The 23,700-nt window shown below is 42.7% G+C and overlaps 1 protein-coding gene and 1 non-coding gene across 3 annotated transcripts in view; both read right to left on the bottom strand.

Moving 5' to 3' along the window:
* Nucleotides 1-23,700, bottom strand: part of LOC126499491 (T-cell immunoglobulin and mucin domain-containing protein 2-like) — a 45,408-nt gene that overhangs the window by 20,553 nt on the left and 1,155 nt on the right. The window contains exons 2-4 of one of the 2 annotated variants that reach the window (XM_050138724.1): nucleotides 11,058-11,115; nucleotides 8,564-8,902; nucleotides 6,206-6,511 (exon numbers count right to left, since the gene is read on the bottom strand). The exons of the other annotated variant lie outside the window; for it this stretch is intronic. Of the exons in view, the coding sequence (XP_049994681.1) occupies nucleotides 6,206-6,511; nucleotides 8,564-8,902; nucleotides 11,058-11,106 (694 nt within the window). The 5' untranslated portion in view covers nucleotides 11,107-11,115. The remainder of the gene's footprint in view (nucleotides 1-6,205; nucleotides 6,512-8,563; nucleotides 8,903-11,057; nucleotides 11,116-23,700) is intronic. 2 annotated transcript variants of the gene reach the window in all.
* On the bottom strand, nucleotides 536-608 carry Trnar-acg (transfer RNA arginine (anticodon ACG)). The gene has a single exon. It is a non-coding gene; the product is annotated as a tRNA-Arg (tRNA).

Raw genomic sequence — 23,700 nt, 5'->3', positions numbered from 1 at the left:
GTTCAGGGTCATCCTCAGCTGTGCAGTTAAATTCAAGGACAGCTGGACTATGTGAGACCCTTCTCAAAAATCAAACAAAAGAAACTTACTTTCAGCCTTTATGTGTTATGTTCTGACTGTCAATAGGTATAAACCCCTTAGGCCATTTGGCCCTATACAGATATGGCCACCTTGTCTTGAATTGTCTTGTGGCTTGGTAGATTTGATGGTTCAAACCTGGGGTCTTGCCCATACTAACAAGGGCTCTGCTACTTCCAACAGCTAAATAATCCTCACAACCCCTATTTGGCTTTTTTTCTTTTTTAAAAAAAAATTATTTATTTATTTATTTATTTATTTATTTATTTATTTATTATGTATACAATATTCTATCTGTGTGCATGTCTACAGACCAGAAGAGGGCACCAGACCTCATTACAGATGGTTGTGAGCCACCATGTGGTTGCCGGGAATTGAACTCAGAACCTTTGGAAGAGCAGGCAATGCTCTTAACCACTGAGTCATCTCTCCAGCCCCCAATATGTACCGCGCACTCCGAGCCAGCCAGGAGTCAAACCTGGAATCTTCTGATCCGTAGTCAGACGCGTTATCCATTGCGCCACTGGCCCTGCACTGGCTTTTTTTCTTATCTCAATCAACATATCTCCTATGCTAACTACACACATGAAAACAAACCTTGTTTCTTCCTGGAGCCAAAAGAGAAAAAAAAAATCTATTGATAAATTTACTTTGGCTATTTGTAGAGATAGAACTCTGGCAAGAATCCCAGAAGCAGAGTACCTTTGCTTTTTCTCAAGCTTAGTACACAAAACTCTAGGAAAAATCATGCTAAACTAAGACTGTCCAAGTCCTACTACCCTCTGTGCAGGTTTGTGTGTATAAAAAAAATATCACCAGTGCTCTCTACAGTGAATGGCCAGTGGGTAGAAAACAATATTAGAGCCCTCTAAACGAACATCTTAAATTCAAACATCCTTTGTAAGCATCTTATTCTTCTTTTTAATTTCTTTATTTTTATACCTTTATGAGTTTATTTATCTATAGTTTTTGAGACAGGGTCTCATTATGTGGTCCAAGTTGTCTAATGGTCTAACATGTCCTCAAACTTCTGATATCTTGTTTTAACTTCCTGAGTCCTAAAAATAAGGAATATACCACCATCTGACTTTTTTCTTTTCTTTCTCTTTTTTGATACAAATATCTATGAACTAATTTTACAGACAAATCTTTAAATACAAATTGTTTCCTAGAAGATATACAAATGAACATAGCTAATAAATGAGGGAGGAATATGCTTACAGTGTAGTTATTCCAGGAGTCGTCTGAGGATGTCACAGTGTTATTCCAATCTGCTCAACAAGAGGGAAAATTAATTATAATTACAAAATTTAGTTTTTGCTACATCTATAAATATTACCCACAAGGCCAATATGTCTTATACCATGTAAGGGTTCGGATTTAATATGGCAGGAGATTCATTGAACAGCATGTTTTGAAGATTTAAATAATCGAAGTATATTTGAAAAATCTATTTATATCAAGGAATCTATTCTTTGCATTGTTTCTAAGTGTCTATGACTGAAACACAGAAACGCCTTTCTGCTGATATCTTACATAATATAAGGGTTGCAACACCCTGGCAAGGAGTCCCTTTTACTGCATTTAAAGATGATGAAGCATACATGATGACTCCATATTTCTAATTTTAGCAAATGACAGACATCTCTGCTGTCAGTGTACACACAGTGCCCACACAATGAACGGAAACACTACCAGTCTATGGGAGTCCCCAACAACTGCCAAAGCTGACATTGCCCAGCACGAATAAAGTTGAATGACTCATAGCCCCCTCATTCTCACTGTACTGTGTTTACTTTTCACTCTCTGTGAGAGTCCTGACAAGGAGCCAAAGGCAATGACTAGGTGTAGGCAGCATCTACAATCTGGGCTCTGTTTGTGAGCTAGGACCTAAAGTAAAACCGAATCAGAGAAAACTTGAATTCAATCCTGACCATATTCATTAGCAAAGTGACCTCATAATCAAGGCGCTACAATAAGCACTTAGGAATGCACGCATGGGCACTCAGCACTGTAGGAACACGGGCGATGTTATTATTATTGTTGTGTGATGGAAGGAGCAGGGAGCAGGGGCGTGAACACCTTGGAGTTCACTTTAGAAATATCGTACCGCTTGTGTAATGAGGATAATATTCAACAACTTCTCCAAAGAAGTGTGCCTAGAATAGGGGCCAAATGGAAGGGTGTGTGTCTCCAAAGGGAACTAAGGAGTTTCCCCAATCTAGCAGTGACATAAATTACCATGAACTAATGAAATGGGATGGCGCATAGGGTTCCTGAGAAGCACAGATATGAAAGGCAGGTGGTGGCCTGCCTTTCGATCCTAATATTTCTTGCTTTTGCAGAATGTTCACCAAGGGAGAGATTCCTTGAGCAATGCAAGGACTCACCCAGGAGCCTCAAGTCACAAGGCCAAAATGCCACAAGTCAAGGAAACCAGGGACCCAGCTGCTTCGTTCCCTGATCCCCACGGCAAAGCCCTTCTCTGAGCAGGGTTAGGTGACATAGCCTTAAAGAGCCTGAACCCACTCCTTCCTTCTTCTTCACACCTGGGAACAGTGGCAGACAGCGGCTCCTGCTGCCTTGAGTTTGGATCTAGTTTCATTTTGTTTTTCTGCCTGGAAACAGTTCACACTAAAGATTTCCCTGTCAACATTGAGAGGTCACCATTACCTAATCCTTCCTGGTTCTGTGGGTTCACTGCATATGACTTTAAATTAAGTCGTCTTCAGGAAAGCCTAGGAAAAGGTCAGCCACATAGATGAGGAGACCACAGAGAAGCAACTTATGAGAATATTGAGTCACACACATACGTTAGCACACACACACACACACACACACACAACCACCCAGAGTCCTGCAGGACTGGCCCTGTTAGGAGGTACCTCAAGGACATATGGGTCAGCTCTGCACCAGAAAAGGCAGCATGTAGCAGTCTCAGCTGACCCCTGTTGATAGTGTGGAGCTGTCTGAGAAAGATGGCAGAGCCCAGCATCTCCACAGCTGGTCAAGCAGCACATGCCACTACAGTTTTAAGGAGAAGTATAAGACCCAACCAGAGTGTGGATGGTGGGACAGAGTGTACCGAGTGAGTGAGGATCAGGGTCTCAGCGCTGCAAGCCTATGTGGTGTTGCTGTTCGTACACTCAACCCCCCTTAGTCCACTTGGGTTGTTATTCCAAAACTTCTTAGAGTGAGTAAATTATAAACAAAAGAAATGCATTGGTCATAGTTCTAAAGGCTGGGAAATCCCAGATCCAGACACGAGCTGACTGGGTAGCTGCTGAGGGCTCCTTTGTTCAGAGATGATTCTTCTTGTGTGTCCCCCAAGGGAAGAAAAGGGAAAACCAGCCCCATCAGCACTGTCACAAAGGATCTAACACTGTGCACGAACATCTTACTTTTATATCCTAATCACCTTCCAGATGACCTCAGCGTTTAATTACACATTACCAAAGGAAATACGGGGACACATTCAGACCACAGTGCAACCTCCCATTTCCCGTGTGAGCCTAAGACTGACAAGGCAAGAGAGGAGACTCTTTGCTGTCCTGGAGGAAGTACAAGTGCGGCCACCGGGAAGCTGGTCCACTGTTTTGAGTCCCAAACAACTAAACCCAGGGATGAGCCTGGAATCAAACTGAGTGATTTGCTTTGTAAAAGAGTCACACGGACATAGGTGTTCCCAAGTCATAGCAGCTACCCGTTGTGGAATATTCCTTTACACTGTGTGAAGGTGTGTCACTGTGACTGATTAAAGAGCCGAATGGTCAATAGCTAGGCAGGAAGAAGTTGGGAGGGACTTCTTGGGACAGAGAGAACCCAGAGAGGAAGAAAGGTGGAGTCCCCAGTCAGATTGAGGGGAAGCAGGATGGGGACAACAGGGTACAGATAGTGGAGCCACACTAAAAGAAAAAACTAGATTAAAAGATATGTGTTAATATAAGCTATAAGAACTGTTTAGAGACAAGCCTAAGCTAAGGCTGAACTTTCATAATTAATAATAAGTCTCTGTGTCATTTTTTGTGAGCTGCCACACCAAAGAAAAATCTGTCCACAGCTACCTGTGCCAGTTATCTGGGCACTATACCTAACAGTGTAGGTGTTATCTACACTGTATCTATCACTTAGGCCCTTTGCGAATATGACCCAAGTCCCCCATCACATTTTGTAACCACAATATTCAGTAAAAATTTATTACAATCAACTGATTTTACTTTTAAAAAGTGTCGTTATGTTCACTGAGTAAATAATGTCACAGATTCAAGAGGGTGTGACTTTCTGTAAGTCACACAACTGTTAGGCAAAACAGAGATAGAACAGGAAAGATAGGAGTAATCAATGAGCCCCAGAAGGGAAGCCTGAGGCAGGTGGCGAGGCAATGGCTCATTGTCCCGGGATGGACAAGAGGGTGGTTGTATTGCTTATTCTGTTAACACATTCAAGAAACTTTGGGGGAACCACTGATAAAAAAAAAAACAGAATTTCCTGTTGAGGCAATCTATGCTGTTCGCAGACATTTTAAACCAACTGGCCATAAGCAGCAAGCAAGGCACACTTGCTGAGGGTCAAATAATGTAGAAACTCCTGTTCCTAGTCCTTCCCTCCCCTTCCTGAATATAAACAAATATCCCTCCGAAATCTGTATCACAACATGGCTTATGGAAGAAAATGATTTAAATATAAGTTTGTTGTAAGTTACATCTTGGAGTATTGTTTCTAAACCAACAGCACCAAGAGGGATGGGGCACTTCTTACAAACCTCCAGAGATCCATCTTAAGAGCCACCAACATCATCACATGTACACTCAATGTAAAGACACCTAAGTACTCTGTATAGTGTGTCCTATTCCTTTCATAAACATCTCATTTCTTAGTGACCATGTTGTTAGGATCTGAGTTAAATCTTTTTTTTTTTTGGTTTTTCAAGACAAGGTTTCTCTGTAGCTTTGGTGCCTTTCCCGGAACTAGCTCTTGTAGACCAGGCTGGCCTCGAACTCCCAGAGATCCGCCTACCTCTGCCTCCCGAGTGCTGGGATTAAAGGCGTGCGCCACCACCGCCCGGCCTGAGTTAAATCTTGATAAACTTTCCACACTTTATCATGTTGACTGTCCCTGACATTCTTTCCTTCAAACAAGCCGCACAGCCTAGCTTGGCCTGAATGGAGGGACGTCTGGAGGATGCTGTCGGGGTGGAATGGAGCTGTACCTCTGTCCCTGCCACCCCTTACAATGTCAGATTTGCATTGCTGCAAAGGTTGTGTGCTCTTTAACACCAGCTTTACCAAGATGCGGACCTTCCAGGGGATCGGGCGGGGGGACATAGTTACCTGCAGGGGTATAGGATACAGTTTCTGTCACCTCGGCTGTAGTCTGACTTGGGTAAGATGTAGTGGATTCTGGAATGAGAACAATGCAAGAACTGTTTCAGCTTTAGAGTTTGGACCTCACCAAGGAAAACAGAAACAAAACTTACCATTGCCTCTCCCAGTGCCTACCCCAGCCTCCTAAGGAAAAATGATTCCTTCCTACTCATTTTCGCATCTGCTGACTCCTCTGAGAAATGTACCCAAAGATGGGCACTGTCTGTCATTGGCACACTATCCTGAGCAAGTGAGATGTGGGTTCCGATTTTCTGACAACTTTGTCAGGATTCAGAATTTCTTTACACTTCCCATTCTACACTCCTGAACTCTAACTGGGGTGGATGCCTCTAGGTGCCAGCACTCATAGGCAGAGGAAAGTGAAATTCTGTGTAGGAGCAAACCTGGTATACAGAGCAAGTTTTGGGACAGCCAGGACTACACAGAGAAATCCTGTCTTCAAGAAACCAAAAACCAATTCCAAAACAAAACAAAAAATAGACTCCCAAACTCCTCTGAAACATAGTTGATATGAACACATGGAAAATTGAACATTTAGTTAAGATTATGATTTATCAAGTCAAGGGTCATTTCACCTTCTAGAAAGGGCCTGGATGTTTCTCACCCCTCTTTGTGAGGCTATTGTTGGGACACAGCTAAGAACTCTCCACCTATATTATATTTCTGTCTTGACTCAGTGTCTGTGTGTCCTACAGATGCTTATAAGAAGGACTCTGTGTCCTGAGTCAGCATTGGGTTTTTACCTGACATGTGAGTCTGCGTGTGCGCTAGTGTTGTTGGAGCAAAGGTAGAGACTCTGGGTGATGCTGGCACACGTGTGAGTCCTGTTGACAGAGTCGTGGGTCTCCCTGTAGTTGTGGGTCTTCCTGCAGTTGTGGGTCTTCCTGTAGTTGTGGGTCTCTCTGTAGTTGTGGATCTTGTTATAGTTGTGGGTCTCCTTGTAGTTGTGGGTCTTCCTGCAGCTGTGGGTCTTCCTGTAGTTGTGGGTCTCCCTGTAATTGTGGGTCTCCTTGTAGTTGTGGGTCTTGTTGGAGGACTTATGGGAATTTCTGGGTTTGGAAATCAAAATGAAATAAGGATGAGTCAACAAGAGACAAGAGTTTCTTCTGTAGCACCAGTGAGAGGCTTTCCCCACCCAAATTCCTCTCCTGAACTTCTCTTATTTGCCATTGACCAACTAGGATGTTGTGGGTAGGGGAATTAGAGACAGCTCACCAATAGGGGAGGCTGTACCGACAGCACAGAGATGAGAACACAGCCCGTTCCTAAGGACACAGTATAAATGACAGCTGTCAGTTCCTCAGATCTCTCAGCATCTCTGAGACTGAGAGGGTATGGGGAACTGGGACTTCTCTCAGTAATGACTGACTTCACCCACAGTTTCCAGGCCCAGCAGAGCTTCAGTCAGTCCCAAGAGGACACAGCATATAGCCCTGCATCTTAGCACACACATCCCACACGAATCCCAACACAAATGGGGTTTGCATATTTGGATAGAGAGTGGACATTGTCTTCTATGGTTTCTTACAATCTGACAGAGACAAGGTGAATACTCCTTATCAAAAAAAAAAAATGGTTGGTTCCTGGAGTTAAAGTATTTAACTCTTCCGTAACAATTCAGAATATTTGCATATAAATAATATCTTATGGGTCAGGCTCAAGTATAAACATTAGATACATAGCATTCATATAACTACACATTACATATATAGCTTAAAAGGTAACTTTAGAAACTGTGGATAATTGTGTACATGATAGTGTCTTGGCATTGAATTTTCCAGATGCATTTCAAGTCCATGCTCAAAAGGTTTCAGATTTTAAATCTGGATTAGGCAGGTTCAACCTACAATTTACAAATCAACAGCATCTGTTGTATTAGTTAAAACATTGCTTCACCCATTAGCTTTAGTTTTTTGTTGGCTAACTCTTACATATTATTTTAACCCATTTCTATTAATCTGTGCATCACCATGAGGTCATGGCCTACTAGCAAAGTTTCAGCATGCCTAACTCTGGTAGTGGCTCCATAACATCTCTCTCTCTGACTCTGCCTTCTTCCTCCCAGCATTTCATTTAGTTTTCCCCACCTACCTAAGTTCTGCCCTATCAACAGGCCCAAAGCAGTTTCTTTATTCATTAATGGTAATCACAGCATACAGAGGAAAAATCCCACATCACCTCCCCTTTTCCATTTAAATAAAAAGGTTTTAACTTTAACATAGTAAAATTACATATAACAAAACAGTTATCAAGCAAGAATTATAGTTATGATATTTATTTATATCTACTTTATCTTTTATCATAATTAAGGAAAACTGTAGTCATAACTATCGATTCTTTAACTCCATCAAAGACTCTACCTAAGTAAACAGGAAATACATTGTAAACAACTTCCAAAACTCTAGAATTGACAGAGACATCTGACTGCCTGGACAGTCACCCATTGTTTTTCTGCACCATTGGGGCATCCATCTTCAGCCTCCGGGCCCGTAGTATCCGACAGACTTTTCCATGAAGCAGGAAATTTTAAAGACAGTTCTGCCTATATTGGCAGTTTGCCAGTCACTTTCTCCTGTATCCTGCTGAATGTCTCACAGACACTTTCATGAAATAGGAATCCCAAAGAATTGTCTCACCTTTAGGCAAGTTCAATAGTCATTTCTCTGTGGATCTTGCATGTCCAGTTCATCTAACAAACTCCATAAGGAGCCTCTTCGATGCCCATCTTCCTTTTGAAGTAGATTGGTGCTGTCAGGAGCAGGTGTGTTTCACTGTCTTGAATTAATATTCATTTTAGGACTTCATCTAAGCAAACAATGTTGTTCGGTACTTCTAAAGAGAATATTTAAAGCTTGGTTTGGTGGCACATGCCTGTGTTCTCAACACTGGAGTCAGAGGCAGGTGGATCAGAAGAGCATGACCATCAGAGGATAGCCTGAGATACAGGAGAGTTGGTCTTTACACTACTCAAAAGCAAGCGTTTAATCAACATGTTCATAAGAACTTTGTGTTTCCTTGTTCTAGGAAAAGAACAAATTACTAGCAAACAGAAGACACAGTTCACCTACAAGAAATAAGGAAAGAAAACAAAGAAAGCTTACCTGGTTTAACTTCCAATGAAAAGGTCACTTTGAGATCATTGAACCATCCATGAACCTCCACGCGACAACAATACAGACCACTGTCACTCGGGACAGCATTCTCTATTGTCAAGGACACGTTTCCTCCTGAAATATTCCCCTTTAGCTGGTATCTGCTGCTCCTCTGATAGGTGACGCGGTATCCATTGGTCCAGATAAGTGTGTTGGTACAATGAGAAGACGGGCATGCCCCTTGGCCCCAGCATGTGGTAAAGATTCCACCACGTGTTGAGTAAGTACACGGCAGTGTGACAGGGTGACCCACTACCCCCTTCACTACTTCATAAGAATCCACAGCACCTGTGGGTTGTAAGATGTAAGAAGGGGGGAGAGGGGAAGAAATGGAGTATTAGTACTCACAATGTTTCAACAATTTTGTTATTGTTTTTCAGAAAAATTGTAGGGAGATGGGGAGGGGGACTTGAGTGGAGCCCCAGCTGCAGCTCTTCTTTTTCATTCCTCTGTTTGTTTGCGTTATTGTTTTGGTTCTGGAGGTTTTTTTTTTTTTTTTTTTTTTTTTGTGGGTAGGCATAAAAGGGAATGACAATTTTTGTTGTTGTTATCCTTTGGTTTTCTGAGCCAGGATCTCACTTTGTAGCCTTGGCTGACCTGGAACTTGCTGCATAAACCAGGCTGACTTCAAACTCTCAGAGCTCTGCTGCCTCTACCTCCCCAATACTCCAGTTTTACTGCTTGAATTTGAAGACTGTAAACATTTTCCTGTTAACATATTCTTCCTCACTGTGATCACTTAGTGGATACACTTGTGAGCATGATATTCTCTCGCTTTTATCTTTCTTCTTCAGAGTGTGTGTTTCTTTTGGAGACAGGGTCTTGCTCTATGTCTCATGGTGACTGAAAATCACAATCCTCCCACCTCTGCCTCCTGAGTGCGGAATAATTCGCATGGCCCACTGAAACCAGCACAAATGTTTCATCATTAAACTTTTAAAACTTTATTTTAGAAGCTGGGCCCATGGGCAGCTCTCGTATACCAAGAACTCACTTATAGTCCCAGAATTCAGGAGGTAGAGGGAGGAAGATGAGGAATTCAAGGCCAGCTCACTAATGAGTTCAAGACAGGCCTAGCTTTTGGAGACCCTGTCTCAACCATCTCCCCTCCTCTCCCACAGTGCTATGACAACAAAATCACTAACTATTCCCCACTTCTCATCAAACAGCAGAACCAGGGCTTTAGAAAAGCCCTGTTGGCTTCAAGGCAGAAAGTTAGCAACTTCAAAATCAATCGTCTGAAAGGGTTTTAGAAAACCACCAGGAGGGGCTGAGGCTTATTCTGAACTTTATGATTATCCCTTTATGAACAACAACAACAACAACAAAAAAAAAAAAACAAAAACACAAACAACCAACCAAACAAAAAACACTAAGCAGCCCTTTTTTGAATTGGTGACATACCAGAACTTGAGCAAGACCCTTGTAAAGACCACATAACCAGAGAATATGTTCTGGTAACTTTAATGATACAATTTTAAAAACTAAAATAATAAAATATACACTGGAATAGAATTTCCAACACCAATAGTTTCCAAGGGGACCTTTAAGGGAACTCTGAGGGCTGAGGATGGAGCTCAACGACACAGTGCTTGGGCTAGCCCATGCTAGCCCCTGTGTTGGATCACACCACTGGAAACAAACAAATAAGCCCCCAAAAAAGCACAGAACAATGAATTACAATATTCTCAACTAATCACCTACTTGCAGGCCTAGGATGCGAGTCTGGACATGACCCAAGAAAACACAGTCCTAACTGTATAAAATGAGCATATTTCTGGGACATACATTACTTGATTTTGCCAAATACCTTTTTTAGGATCACAAATAAAATACATGCTATATTAATTAAGTCATAGAATATACTTTATCTCTCACCAGTGATCCCAGTTATTGAGACGTAGAGGCAGGAGGATCAAAACTTTGAGGTGATCCTTAGCAACCTACAGAGTTTGAGGCCAGTCTGGATTAACTTAGACCCTGTCTCAAAGAAAATTACCTTATTCCTTCTTTGCCCCTTTTCATAGATCACTTTGAATTAAAATGTTTCTTAAGATAAACAATTGAAAGTGATTGAAATAAGCAAAAATGCACAAAAATGCAATGAAGGCTAATTATGAATAGCCATCCTGCCTGGAAATCTCTGGTTCTGATTTTTAAAATAACCCAACCATTCATTATCTTAGGCATGCATGAGTACTTATCCAATATTGTCCATGACAGGCATACATGTGTTCTCACCCCTTGCCTGACATTCTCTTTTAGATAATGTTTATTTAGCCATAAGTTTGGAAATTCATACAGGTGAAGCAAGTTCCTTGGAGCTACAATTTATCCTGGTTCTCTGCTCATTGCATAACCCATGATCAAAAAAGCCCAAGGATTGTCATCTCTTCTCTCACTCTAGCCTCCTCAGCATCCCCCAGCTTGTCCACTCACTTACCTGGGAGAAGAAGTATGAGGCCAGAAATGAAGACTTGAGGCTGCATCATGGTGCTGACCTGGAGGACAAGGAGAAGAAGCTCTGGTTGCTGTGGCACTCAGCACGCTGTGCCCAGGCAGGTCTGCATTCTGACTGTGACTCACACAGGCCTATCTGCCAGGGACCCTGTCCTCCCCAACACCCTCTTCTTTCCTGGTCCTTCCTCACATCCAGCCAGCGATCTCACTTCTGGTCATGACATAAATAAGGCAGCTAACAGAGAAAACTGGAGGCAGAGACGAGAGTGTGTTCTCTTGGTAGAAGAACTCTTAAGCAAAAACCAGACTTCTAATAGCAAAGGTGCACTTGCCTCCTGGTGGACACAGAGCTGTTTCTGCCCAGTAGATACAGGGGTTAGTCCCCGAATCTCAACCACCTTAATCATAAGCAAGATGTTCTGAGTCAGAATGCTGCTGCATACAGTGTCTGATATCACATCTTCCTGGGGGATGTTACGGTAGATGTTACATGTCTTCAGATTCCAACATCTACATTTCAATGTTCATTTATTTCTTAAATGGTAAACCATAAAAACATGAGTAAGCCTGCCTAGTACTTCATTAACTCCACTTCTAGTCAGAAGAATACATGACTTCCTCTCAGAGAGGGAAGTTTGTCCTGGTACTAGTCTTCAAGATAGTAATAACTTTCACGAACCTTCCATGAGCTCAGCATCTTCAGGCCTGAGGCCCTGCACTATTACACTAACAGCCCCTGTCCTTAGAAGAGATCAGAAAACTAATAATGCTGCTAACTGCTGGCCAAACACTGATTGTAATGAACATCTTAAACATCTTATTTATTATAAGAAGTTCAAAACTTATAAAACCAACTTAAGACACAACTATCTTACTTTTTATCAGGTACCAACCATTCCGTCCCTTTAGAGTTCTATTGAGGAAGGGCCGTGTACTCGGGCATTCACTGCCTCACACAGACTTCTACCCTTCTTGACACAAACTGTCACTGAGCCATCTCACAGGGTGTCCTATCACCTACTTGCTCATAAAATGAAGGGACAAACTGTGATGGTTAATAGCTTTCCAGGCTCCCAAAGGAAACCTTCTCCACATTCTGGAATTCAACTGAGTAGGTGAGCTCTGTAATAGAGTAAGCACCTTGCTGGTGGCTGAAAATCCTTTTCTTTTCTGACTTCCCATGCTTGAGAAGAACACTTGAGTTCATCTCAACTACTGAAATTTGAGTTGTAGTTCCCTGTAGAATCCACACCTATGAAGATCCTGCAGGGAGACTATGGAAGGGTGGAAAGTTGTAGATGTTGAGCCACAAATAGTATAAATTCTCTCCCATCATTCAGTAGCCCATTTACTACCAACCCCTGTATCTCTGCTAACATCCTGTGACAATCAAGAACAACTTCTGGAATGTATTCTTATATTTTCACACAGTCAGCTTCCACCAGCCCTATAGCTAAGAATTATAGAACACCAGAAGTCTATAAAGAGATCCCTGTGTTCTTTTGTGTCCCATCTGCCTGATGTTCTCACCAGAATCCTTGGTAAATGCATCAATTTATGACTTCCTTTTATCCTGGGACTGTAAACATTCATGTAGCCTCTTCTGCAGTAGAGCATGAGCCTTGGTAACTAAAAATTTTATCCCAATAATCCCTATTTCCTTTGGAATAAGAGCAGCATTTTTTTAATTTATTAAAGATTACATTTAAAATAGTTTTTGTATCAGGCAGTACATGCGCATTCCAGGGGACACACACGGTTAGAGGACAACTATGGGTAGCTTGTTCTCTCTTTATAAATGCAGGTCGTGGGGGCTGAACTCAGGATTGGTGACAAGCACCTTTATCTACTGAGGTATCCGTGTGCTCAAGGGCAGCATCTTGCACTGTCAAAAGCTAGGAGAACCAATGCTAAAGTGGCCCACACAGAATTAAACCATGCCTCCTTCATTCAAAAGGCAAAATGGTATAATGCTAGATTTCCTATAACCTAGGACCAGGCCAAATCCCAATGTCCATAAGAAGGATTTTTGAAAAGATTTTTATTTTAGTGCAGTTATTAATAAACTAAGGTTAGGGGCGTATGATTCCGCACAATAGGGATGTAAAGTTTCTAAAATTGTGCAAGCAGCTTACCACGGGAAAGTGAGCAACCAACGAATAAATTCACAAACAATGAGACAGCTGTAAATGTGTAATCAGACCATGTCACATCCCTCTGACAGCCCTACCTCAGCTCTCTCAAGGAGCAGGGAACCCAATTTTTTTTAAAAAAGATTTGTTTATTTATTTATTATGTATACAGTGTTTTATCTGTATGTATGCTTGCTGACCAGAAGGGGCACTAGAATTCATTATAGATGGCTATGAGCCACCATGTGGTTGCTGGGAATTGAACTCAGGACCTCTGGAAGAGCAGGCAGTGCTCTTAACCTCTGAGCCATCTCTCCAGCCCCAAGGAAACCCATTTTTTTTAACCAGAGTTTTTGCAAATGTCCCAGTTATATGGTCTCTGCCTGGGGCTCAGATTTGCTTCCCTGACCTCCTGTGCCACAGTCACCCAGGCTTTCTTCCCAATTCATCTCCTGAGGTCGTTGTCCAAGTGATGCTGTCTTGACTCTTCTTCTTTTATCCCAGTTCTCACTTTTTCTTCCCTCCTACTGAACCCAGTTTAACAGTCTGGGTCATTTCCCCTGGACCACTTGCACCAAGCCCCTCTCAGACCTCAGTTGCTCATGGCTATCACGTCCTTGTTTCCCCGAACATCCACCAATGTGGGCGTGATGGCCTGGTCTCTGCATCTTTTCCCTCCTGGACAGTGCTACCAAGTAGAACCTTTGTTGTTCTTACTCTTTGTTTTAGCAGAGCTGACATGAGTTTACTAAGGCAAAGTGAAAAGGAGCTCCCAAGAGTAGAGGGGCCCCCAACTGAGGAATACTGGAGTATTCTAGAACTCCCCCTTTTTGAGAGAGAGTTTCCTTCTGACCTCTCTCTCTGTCTCCTCTCTCTATTTCTCTATCAGTTAGTCCATCTATCTGTCTTTCTGTCTGTCTGTCTCTGTGTGTATATATACATGGACACACACACACACACACACACACACACACACACACACACACACATATATATATATATATATATATATTCACCTGAACCACACTAAAAGTTTGACTTAACCCTCTTGACTATCTTCCTGCCTCTCTCTCCAGCATGCTAGGAATACAGTAGTGTGCCACCATGTCCAATCAAGAGACCCTTCTCCCACAAGGGTGTTAGTATAGATGAGCTCTGTGCAATATTGTTGTGGCCACCAGGAATGATTTAGAACTTAAAATGTGGCTAGTACAAGTTAGTAAAAATCTTCTTTTGAGACAGGGTCTCTATATGTATCCTGGCTGTCCTGAAACTCACTCTGTGGACCAGAATGGCCTCAAACTCACAGAGATCTGCCTGCCTCTGCCTCCCAAGTGTTAGGTTTAAATGTATGTGCCACCACACCCAGCTAGATTGAGAAAAAAAACTTTTTTTTGTTTTTGTTTTTCAAGACAGGGTTTGTCTGTAGCTTTGGAGCCTGTCCTGGAACTAGCTTGTGTAGACCAGGCTGGTCTCAAACTCACAGAGATCCACCTGCCTCTGCCTCCTGAGTGCTGGGATTAAAAGGCGTACACCGCCACCACCCGGTTGACTGAGAAAAATTTTAAAAGATTTGCTTTTATTCTATTTTAAATTACATATGTCTCTGTGCACTTGAGTGCAGGTGCCTGCTGAACCCAGAGACATCAGGTCCCCTAGAACTGGCATTACGGGCAGCTCTGACCTCCTGATATGGATGCTGGGAACTGAACACACATCCTCTACAGGACCAGTACATGCTCTTAACTGCTGAGCCATCTCTCCAGCCTCCGGTTGAGTAGACATCATTTTAGTTTTCCATCTGATTTTAATTTAGATATCACACATGGCTACAGTGCTGAATGGCACCAAGCATAGGTTATATTTTCCTTTGAGGTAATTTAAGAGTGGAAGAAGACATGAACAAAAGGAAATTGAAGGGTGTGAGAAGAGACAATTCCCTCATGCAGGGTTAGCAGGGTAAGAGGATAGGAGGCAACCTCTTAAATATTGACATGTGAGCTGGGCAGTGGTGGTACACACTTTTAATCCCAGTACTCAGGAGGCAGAGGCAGGTGGATCTCTGTGAGTTCCAGACCAGCCTGGTCTACAAGAACTAGTTCCAGGACAAGCTCCAAAGCTATGGAGAAACCCTGTCTCGAAAAATCAAAAAATAAAATGACATGTAAGAATCAGGAGGGAAGGATCCTATCTGTGATCCCAGCACCCAAAATGCTGAGGCAGGAGGATTGCCATTAGGTTAAGGGTAGCCTGGTCTACATAGTAAATATCAAGTTAGACAAGGCTATACAGTAAGACCCTATCAATAAAGGTAAAAACAATGTGTGGTATAGTTCTGTATACCAATCCCAGTATTGGAGAGGCTGAGGGAGGATTGGCAATGCTGAGCTAGCCTGGGCTAGAAAAGAGGAAAATATAAAGAAGCAAAACCAATGCAAGTGACAGGAGATGCTAAGATCCTAAGGAAGACAGGTGAAGGGCAGAAGTGTGGACAGGATGAGGGTGGGAGCTGAGGAGCTGATGCATTAAATAACCACCAATATTTCAGGTTCAATTTATCCACCTTAGCTTATAGGCTCCCCCAAGACCAGCCACTGTACCCTAACATTTGAAGAGAACATAACCCAGTGGAAGTTCTTACTATTTTATTTGTTACTTTTGTAGTACACTAGCTGCTGCTGTCTGTGGATGTGCGCACGCCATGGAGCTATGGGAAGGGAGAAAACACCTGTCAGAAGTGGTTTCTCTCCTTCCACTGCTGTTAAGATTCCAGGATCAACGCTGATGTCTGGTTGGCCAAGCACTTTGATCCCCTGAGCCTTCTCGGGGATGATGGGATTTTTCTTTGTTAACTCGAGCTTTGCGGTCTCCTGAGTCACTACATTTTAGGGTCAACCGTGGCATTCTTTAAAGGTTACTCATCACTTGTAGGGGACTACTGTGTGACAATGGGACTCAGGAATGTATCAGAATTCCCAGTTCCTTACTAAAGAGCTTCATGTGTGAGAAAATGGGGATAACACACCGCCTCAACCCACCTCAGCTGAGTCTCTGTTCTTTATTGCGGCTGCCCACCCTGAAACAGTTCAGCTGCTTGAATTCACTTTATTTTCACCAAAACAAGACGCCATTGGTTCCCCCACAATACTAGGTACTCACTGAATCACTCCATTGTACCTCAGCCCCACCACTTCATGTTAGGACTCTATCCACAACCAGACCCTGAAATCCCCTCCAAATCATCATATATCCTAAAGCCCTCTGCCAACCCTGCTTACTATGTTAGCCAGCCTTCTCCCTTCATTTTCTACTTACATTAAAATGCTAATATTAGGACTGGAGAGACAGCTCAAGTAAAGAGGGTCTGTTGTGGAATATTATTTATGGTGTGTTACATTTGTTTATGCTGTAGAGCATTTGATTAACGATGGAAAGCTGTGTTACTTTTGTTTACGCGGCATCTGTTTAGCTCTGTGAAGCTGTGATTTTTGCCTGTCTAAAACACCTGATGGTCTAATAGAGGGCTGAACAGCCAATTAAAAGGCAGGAAAAAGGGTAGTTGGGGCTGGCAGGCAGGGAGAATAAATAGGAGGAGAAATCTGAAGGGAGGAGAAGGAGCAAGTAAAGGAGGTGAGGAGGACATGAGGGGTCAGTCTCCTGGCCGGCCATGAAGTAAGAGTAAAAGATGAAGTAAGGGAAGGAAAAAATCCCACAGTTAATTAAAGAACAGCTAGCAGAAACAAGCCAAGCGAAGGCTGGGCATTTATAATTGAGAAGAAGCCTCCATGTGTGATTTGTTTGGAAGCTGGGTGGCAGCCCTCACAGAAGGAGAAAAGAGCGAAGGGTAAAAGGACCGAAAAGGACAACAAGAAGGGCCGGCTGCTCTAGCAGAGGACCAGAGGATAACCCCAGCAGTCTCAGGTGGGTCACAGTGATCCTTACCTCCAGCTCCAGAGAACTGGAGAAGGCTTCTGCACTAACATGCATGGATCCATACAATCACACTCATATACACGTAATTTAAAATAATTATGAAATCAGAAAAGTAGACAGATAAAACTACAAGATATTCAGGTTTACTATAGCAAACACTACTAGAATACTAAATTGTTACTGATTTCACATTTATGCATAGCTACAATATATTGTATATGATTCTATGAATTTTTTTTTTTTGTTTTTTTGAGACAGGGTTTCTCTGTAGCTTTGGAGCCTGTCCTGGAACTAGCTCTTGTAGACCAGGCTGGTCTCAAACTCACAGAGATCCACCTGCCTCTGCCTCCCGAGTGCTGGGATTAAAGGCGTGCGCCACCACCGCCTGGCGATTCTATGAATTTTGAATACATCAGTGACTCAAAGATCCCTGGTATCATGAAGTTTGTATTTATGTAGAAAATATGTTAAGAAAAACATTTTAAAAAGTTCAATTCAGCAGAAATCTCAGAGATGTTAAGGAGTTTCCCCCCATTGTGCAGGGGGACGGCTGCAGGCAGACAGCAGTCTTAACCATCTTACTCCCGGATGAACAAGTGAACAAAGGGGGAAGACACAGAGCGTACAGCAAGCGAGGGAGTTCTAGTGGTACCGTGGAGGGTATGGGTGCAATTTCTACTTGGTTTCTCAGGCCCAAATGGACTTTCTAATACTTTCACAGAGAGGGTGGAGTTTGAGCAAAGCTGAAGAAGACTTAGCCAACCAGAGAGAGATGTCACATGAAAAGAAAGAGGGAGGGCGAAGGTCCAGAGGAAGGAGAGTATCTGTGTTAGGGGAGGGGTACTGGGAAGGACACCAATGCAGAAGAACAGGGAGTAGGGGACAGGGACAAGCTCAGGGGTCACTTTGTGAGGACTGTTCTTTTCACAAGGAAATACAGCGTCATTGCTGGGGTGCGGAGGTGCCAGGACCTGGTGCCCTCTGGGGACTGCTATGATGGCTAGGATGACAAGCAAGGAAGGCATAGTGAGGGGTTCTCAACCTGTGGGTCGCAACTCTTCTGGGGTCAAAGGACCTTTGCACACTGGTCGCATCAGATATCTTACATATTAAATTTTATGCTGATTCATACAAACAGCAAAATTACAGCTGTGAAGTAGCGATGAGATGATTTTAAGGTTGGGGGGCACCACAACATGAGGTATTGTATCAAAGCATCTCAAATATTAAAAAGGCAGGGAACCAATGCTTTATTGTCTGTTTCAGGCATTCATTGTGGAAGAGATAACAGAAGGCCAGGTGATCAATGAACCTAGCACAGTTTGCTCTGCCTTCTGAACCCAGCAGGGTCTGTTTTGGTTTCATTGATCTCATTGCCTTTTGTTGAAAGGTAGAAGGTTAAACTAGGTATTTTGGAGAAAGCCAGTGCTGATGGGGAATGCTTTTTCTGGGTTTTTGTTGTTTTTGGTGTGTGTGTGTGTGTGTGTGTGTGTGTGTGTGTGTGTGAGAGAGAGAGAGAGAGAGAGAGAGAGAGAGAGAGAGAGAGAGAGAATGAGCTGAGACAAGGCCCCAGGGCCTCCTGGGGAGGGCCTTCCTTTAAAAGCTCAACAGAGAAGAGGTGCCCACACACAGGCAGAATCAGCCCTAAGGAGCAGGAAGAGCAGAAAGACAAGAAGAGCCTGAGAGTCAAGGTCAGACAAAGGCAAAGGCACTGGCAGTGATCCCAAGTCAGACCTGCAGAGGTCAGAGCTCAGGCTGGTCCAGGGACCTTACAGCTGCAGGGCCAGTGACTTCCCATGTGGAGACATCAGGGGAAATGGTGTGAGGAAAAAGAAAACAAGGCAACAGCTGGAAACCCAGAACTAAGTCTGTGAACTGATGCTGTCTACACAACTGATGTCTAAGCAGCTGGACGTGGGGGCTCAAGACCCCTAAGACTGTGACCTTGATTGAGTAGAAGAGCATCCTGATGCCAGAGCAATAGAACACTGAAGGTCAGAGCTAAAGTTATCTCAAGGTATCTTACATTTTGAATAGCCTTTGACAACAAGTTCAGCTTCAACAATGTACTTTTAGATAAAACTTGAAGGCAGGCTGGGTTGGCTTCAGCTAGTTTCACCCCCTCTGAGGCTGGGAAGGCAATAAATGCAGCATTTTATGACCAAAATCTCTTTGCCTTGCTGTAGCCCCTGCCTGTGGGATTGGTTGGTAGGCTGGTGGTTCTTTTCATTTATTTAGTTATTTTTGTAGGGTCTTACTGAATCTGGAGCTTGTTCTGTCTCAGGTTAGTCTCTTACTTCTAGAGACCCTCTTCCTCTGAATGGTAGGAATCTAGGCATGACCCAACACATCCAGTTCTCCCTCTGTGGTTTGTAAAAACATAAAACCATTTCCATTTCTGGTACTATTAAAGTCCACATTTGGCCTGGAAATACAGGCCTGTAACCTTAATTTCTAAAAGGCTGAGGCCGGGAGAACATGAGCTGAAGGTCTATCTAGGCTCCCTGAGCAACTTGGTAAAAATCTGCTTCAAAATCAAAAGCGGGAAAGTGAGTTTGGAAGACTGGAGTTGGAGACCAGTAGCAGAGGGACCCTGGTGTCCATTGTTGGCACACAGAAAAGACTTGTAACAACAACAATAAAGAGCCAGGTGTGGTTGGTGGTGGTACATGCCTTTACTCCCTCAACTAGTGATGGAGGTGGGTCTTGTAATAATAAAGAAACTGCCTCGGCCCTCATAGGACAGAAAATTAGGTAGGCGGAGTAGACAGAAGAGAATTCTGGGAAAAGGAAGCTTAGTAGAGGAGTCGCCATGGTTCTCCCGTTCCAGACAGACGCAGGTTAAGATCCTCTCTGGTAAGCCAACTCATGGGCTACACATGAAAGAATACAGTTTCCGTGTAATTATTTCTGGGCATAAGCTAGCCATGCGGGCGGCCGGGTGCCGGGGACGCAGCCCTGCCGCTGCTCCTATTTCAACAGATGGCGCCCAGACGTGATGGGCTAAATCCACTTAAAAACCTGAGAAGGCTTAAAAATAAGGGAGAGAGAGTTTAACACAGATTTTTGCTGTTTTGTTGGTGGCGTGCTGTAGAGAGATTCCTGATTCAGCAACAGCAGCAGAGAAAAAAAGCTGCGTCATTTTAAAGCGCGGCTTCCTGGGGCTGTACTGCCAGCGTGAACTCTGGCTTTAAAGCATTTCAAGGCTTTTATGGGACTGGATGTTTGTGTTCCCGCTTGGGATCGGAGGAGAGTGCTCTGAGACCGTGCAGATGGCTCAGCGCTCCCCGCCTGCACCTGGGCAGAAGGCAGAATCAGGCTTAGGCAGGCGGAAGAGCATGGCGGATTCCTGCCGCCATACAGAGACGCGTTTTCAGACTGCGCAGTGCTCTGCGTGTCAGATTTGGCTGTAACTTGGATGAAAAGAGTTTCTGTGCTGCACACTCAGTCTCAGAATTAAACTGCTGATTGCGGCTCCAATGTGAACTGCTGTGTGCCTGGAACTGTGCTCAGCTCAGAAGCACCAAATGACTCTGAGGCAGGAGCGGCTGCTCCATGCTGAACTGTGCTGATCTCAGGCAGGAACTACCGTAATTACCTTAAAACCGTGCAGTTAAGGTTTAGACTGGGCAGGACACAGGCAGTACCGTATTACCTGTACATGGTGCAACTTAAGTTTTTAAGAAATGCTTAACATTTTAAGAAATGCTCCTGGATAGTAAAAAAATTACAGATTCACAATAAAACAGATTCAGACACTGTTGGATGAATGTACGTAGGCTTGGGAGAGAGAAGAAAAAGAATATAAAGAATAAAGTTAATGTCTTAAAAAGAAAAAGGGTAAAGTCTTTAAAGAGACAGAGTACAGAAGTACAGATAGTTATAGATTAAGAGAAATAAAGAAAAATAAGCCACGTAAAAATGGAAAATTCACAGAGAGTCTGGATTATGTACATTGTGTTTTCTTTAAAATTTTTGACTGTGAAGGAGCTAAGTACAGAGAGACATTTCATTATATGGGCTGCCAAGCTAAACCAAAATGGATATAAGGGTATTACGATTTCAAAATTTGGGTCTAAGGATATGATGCTTTGGAGAGGGTCTTCTTTTGTTTTTGCAGAGGATGAGACCCTGTGGATTGCATCTATTCCGATTTGGTATGATAGACCACGCCCTCCTGAAAGGTTGCTGTGAACACCCTCAAAAAATTGCTTCGCTCAATTGCCAACTGAGATGAAACTAGCATACAGGTTATATCATGAACAACCTAATTAACGACGCCCCTATTCAGCAGGAAGCAGTTTGGAGAGAAAAAACTACGCCCATGTTCCCAAATATTGTTTATAAATGTTCTTTTACATTTAAAGGGGGATATGATATAGATATGAATAATTTGCATTGGTATGGATTTTATGGTCAATTTTGTTATATGTATATGTATTTTTGATCTTGATTAAGGTATTGTGATTGTGTAGTTCATTTAAAAATGTAATGTATAATTAGGAAATATAGGTTGTTAATGGATAATCATCGCTAATACTTAAGCTTGTAGTCATGTTAGTTAGATTTTCTAGATATATAGAGAGATATTTTAGTTAGATAGGCATTCTTCATATCTTTCAAAGGCTGCAGAATATGGCATTTAAGATATTTTAATAACTTAGGGTTTTTCATGACAATGAGACACATTTGCTCCTGGCAGCACCAATCTATTTCAAGAGGAAGATGGGCATCGAAGAGAATCCTTATGGAGTTTGATAGCCATTTGGGCAAGAAACTGCTCTTGCCTGGACTGTTGCATAAACTGGACACAGAGAACCCGCAGAGAGAGGACTGCTGAACTTGCCTAAAGGTGAGATGACCTTTTGGGGTTCCTGCTTCATGAAAGAGTCTGTGAGACATTCTGCAGGACACAGCAAAAAGTGACTGAACTGTCTTTGGAATTTCTTGCTTGATGAGAATGTCTGCTGGATACTATGGGCCTGTAGGCCGAAGATGGATGCCCCAACGGTACAGAGGAACTTTGGGTGACTGTCCAGGCAGCGAGATGTCTCTGTCATTTCTAGAGTTTTCTTATTTCTTGTTTGATAGGTAATATTATATCCTTCTGGAGTCTTTGATGGAGTTGAAGAATGGTTAGTTATAGTTTTCCTTAGTTATGATAAGAGATAAAATAGATATAAATATTGTAACTGTAATTCTTACTTGATAACTGTTTTGTTATATGTAATTTTACTATGTTAAAGTTAAAGCCTTTCTTTTTTGTTTAAACAGAAAAAGGGGAAATGATGTGGGAGTGATTTCTTATTAATAAAGAAACTGCCTTGGCCCATTTTATTGGATAGAAAATTAGGTAGGCGGAGTAGACAGAGGAGAATGCTGGGAAAAAGAAGCTGTGTGAGGAGTCGCCATGGTTCTCCCGCTCCAGACAGACGCAGGTTAAGATCCTCCCTGGTAAGCCAGCTCGTGGGCTACACAGAATATTAGAAATGGGTTAGAACAATATGTAAGAGCTAGCCATAAGGAACTGGAACTATCCGGGCCAGGCAGTGTTTGAAAGAATACAGTTTCCGTGTAATTATTTCTGGGCATAAGCTAGCCATGCGGGCGGCCGGGTGCCGGGGACGCAGCCCTGCCACCGCTCCTGTTTCAACAAACTAGGAGACAGAGGCTTGCTGATTTCTGTGAGTTCCAGGCCAGCCAGAGCTATATATATGAGACCATGTCTCAAAAAATAAGTGAATAAATTAATATATAAATAAATGGTAAGTAAAAAGGAAGTTCATAAAATTTTTTCCATTGTGGGATGTCACTCAGGATGAATTGATATCCTAACGCCAAGGTCACTCAAAATGGGATTATGATCAAATATTTTATTATCATCTTAAAGAAAAGTCTCTCTCTATATAATGTTTGTTTGTTTGTTTGTTTTCAAGACAGGGTTTCTCTGTAGCTTTGGGGCCTATCCTAGAACTAACTCTTGTAGACCAGGCTGGCCTTGAGCTCACAGAGATCTATCTTCTACCTTTGCCTGCCTAGTGCTGGGATTACAGGCATCAGCCACGAATGTCTGACTTGAAAAGTCCATATTTGTATATAGCCACAGTTTGATAATACACACACACACACACTCACATTAATGGAAAGAGGCAAGATAGATAGCATGATAAATACCTTTGGGTTTTTGATATTTTTAATTCAAATTCTCAATCAAGAAGGATAGCCTTTAACTCATCCTTTAGCAAAGATGAACTAGAACTCCTCCTACTGCCTCTGTCTCCCAAGGGTTGGAATGGCCAGTACTAGGATTACAAGTGTTTGCCAACATGCTGGAATTTTTTTTTTTTTTTTTTTTATTATTATTTTTTTAATGATAAAAGGAATAGGATAGAAGCTAAGGGAACAGTTCAGGGGGTAGACAGCACAGCACCAGGTGAAGGGAAGCTCAGAAGGTCAAGGTCATCCTCAGCAAGGCTTCCTTGTCAGGAAAGCCTGGAATACAATAAGCGACTCTCAAGCAAGCTGCAGGAGATAGTTTATGCACATAATTGGGGGGGGGGG

Source organism: Alexandromys fortis, unplaced genomic scaffold, assembly GCF_014885135.2.
Source record: "Alexandromys fortis isolate MF-2015 unplaced genomic scaffold, M_Fortis_MF-2015_v1.1 scaffold_11, whole genome shotgun sequence".
NCBI classification, from domain to species: Eukaryota; Metazoa; Chordata; class Mammalia; order Rodentia; family Cricetidae; genus Alexandromys; species Alexandromys fortis.
This window is presented reverse-complemented; position numbering and strand designations above follow the sequence as displayed.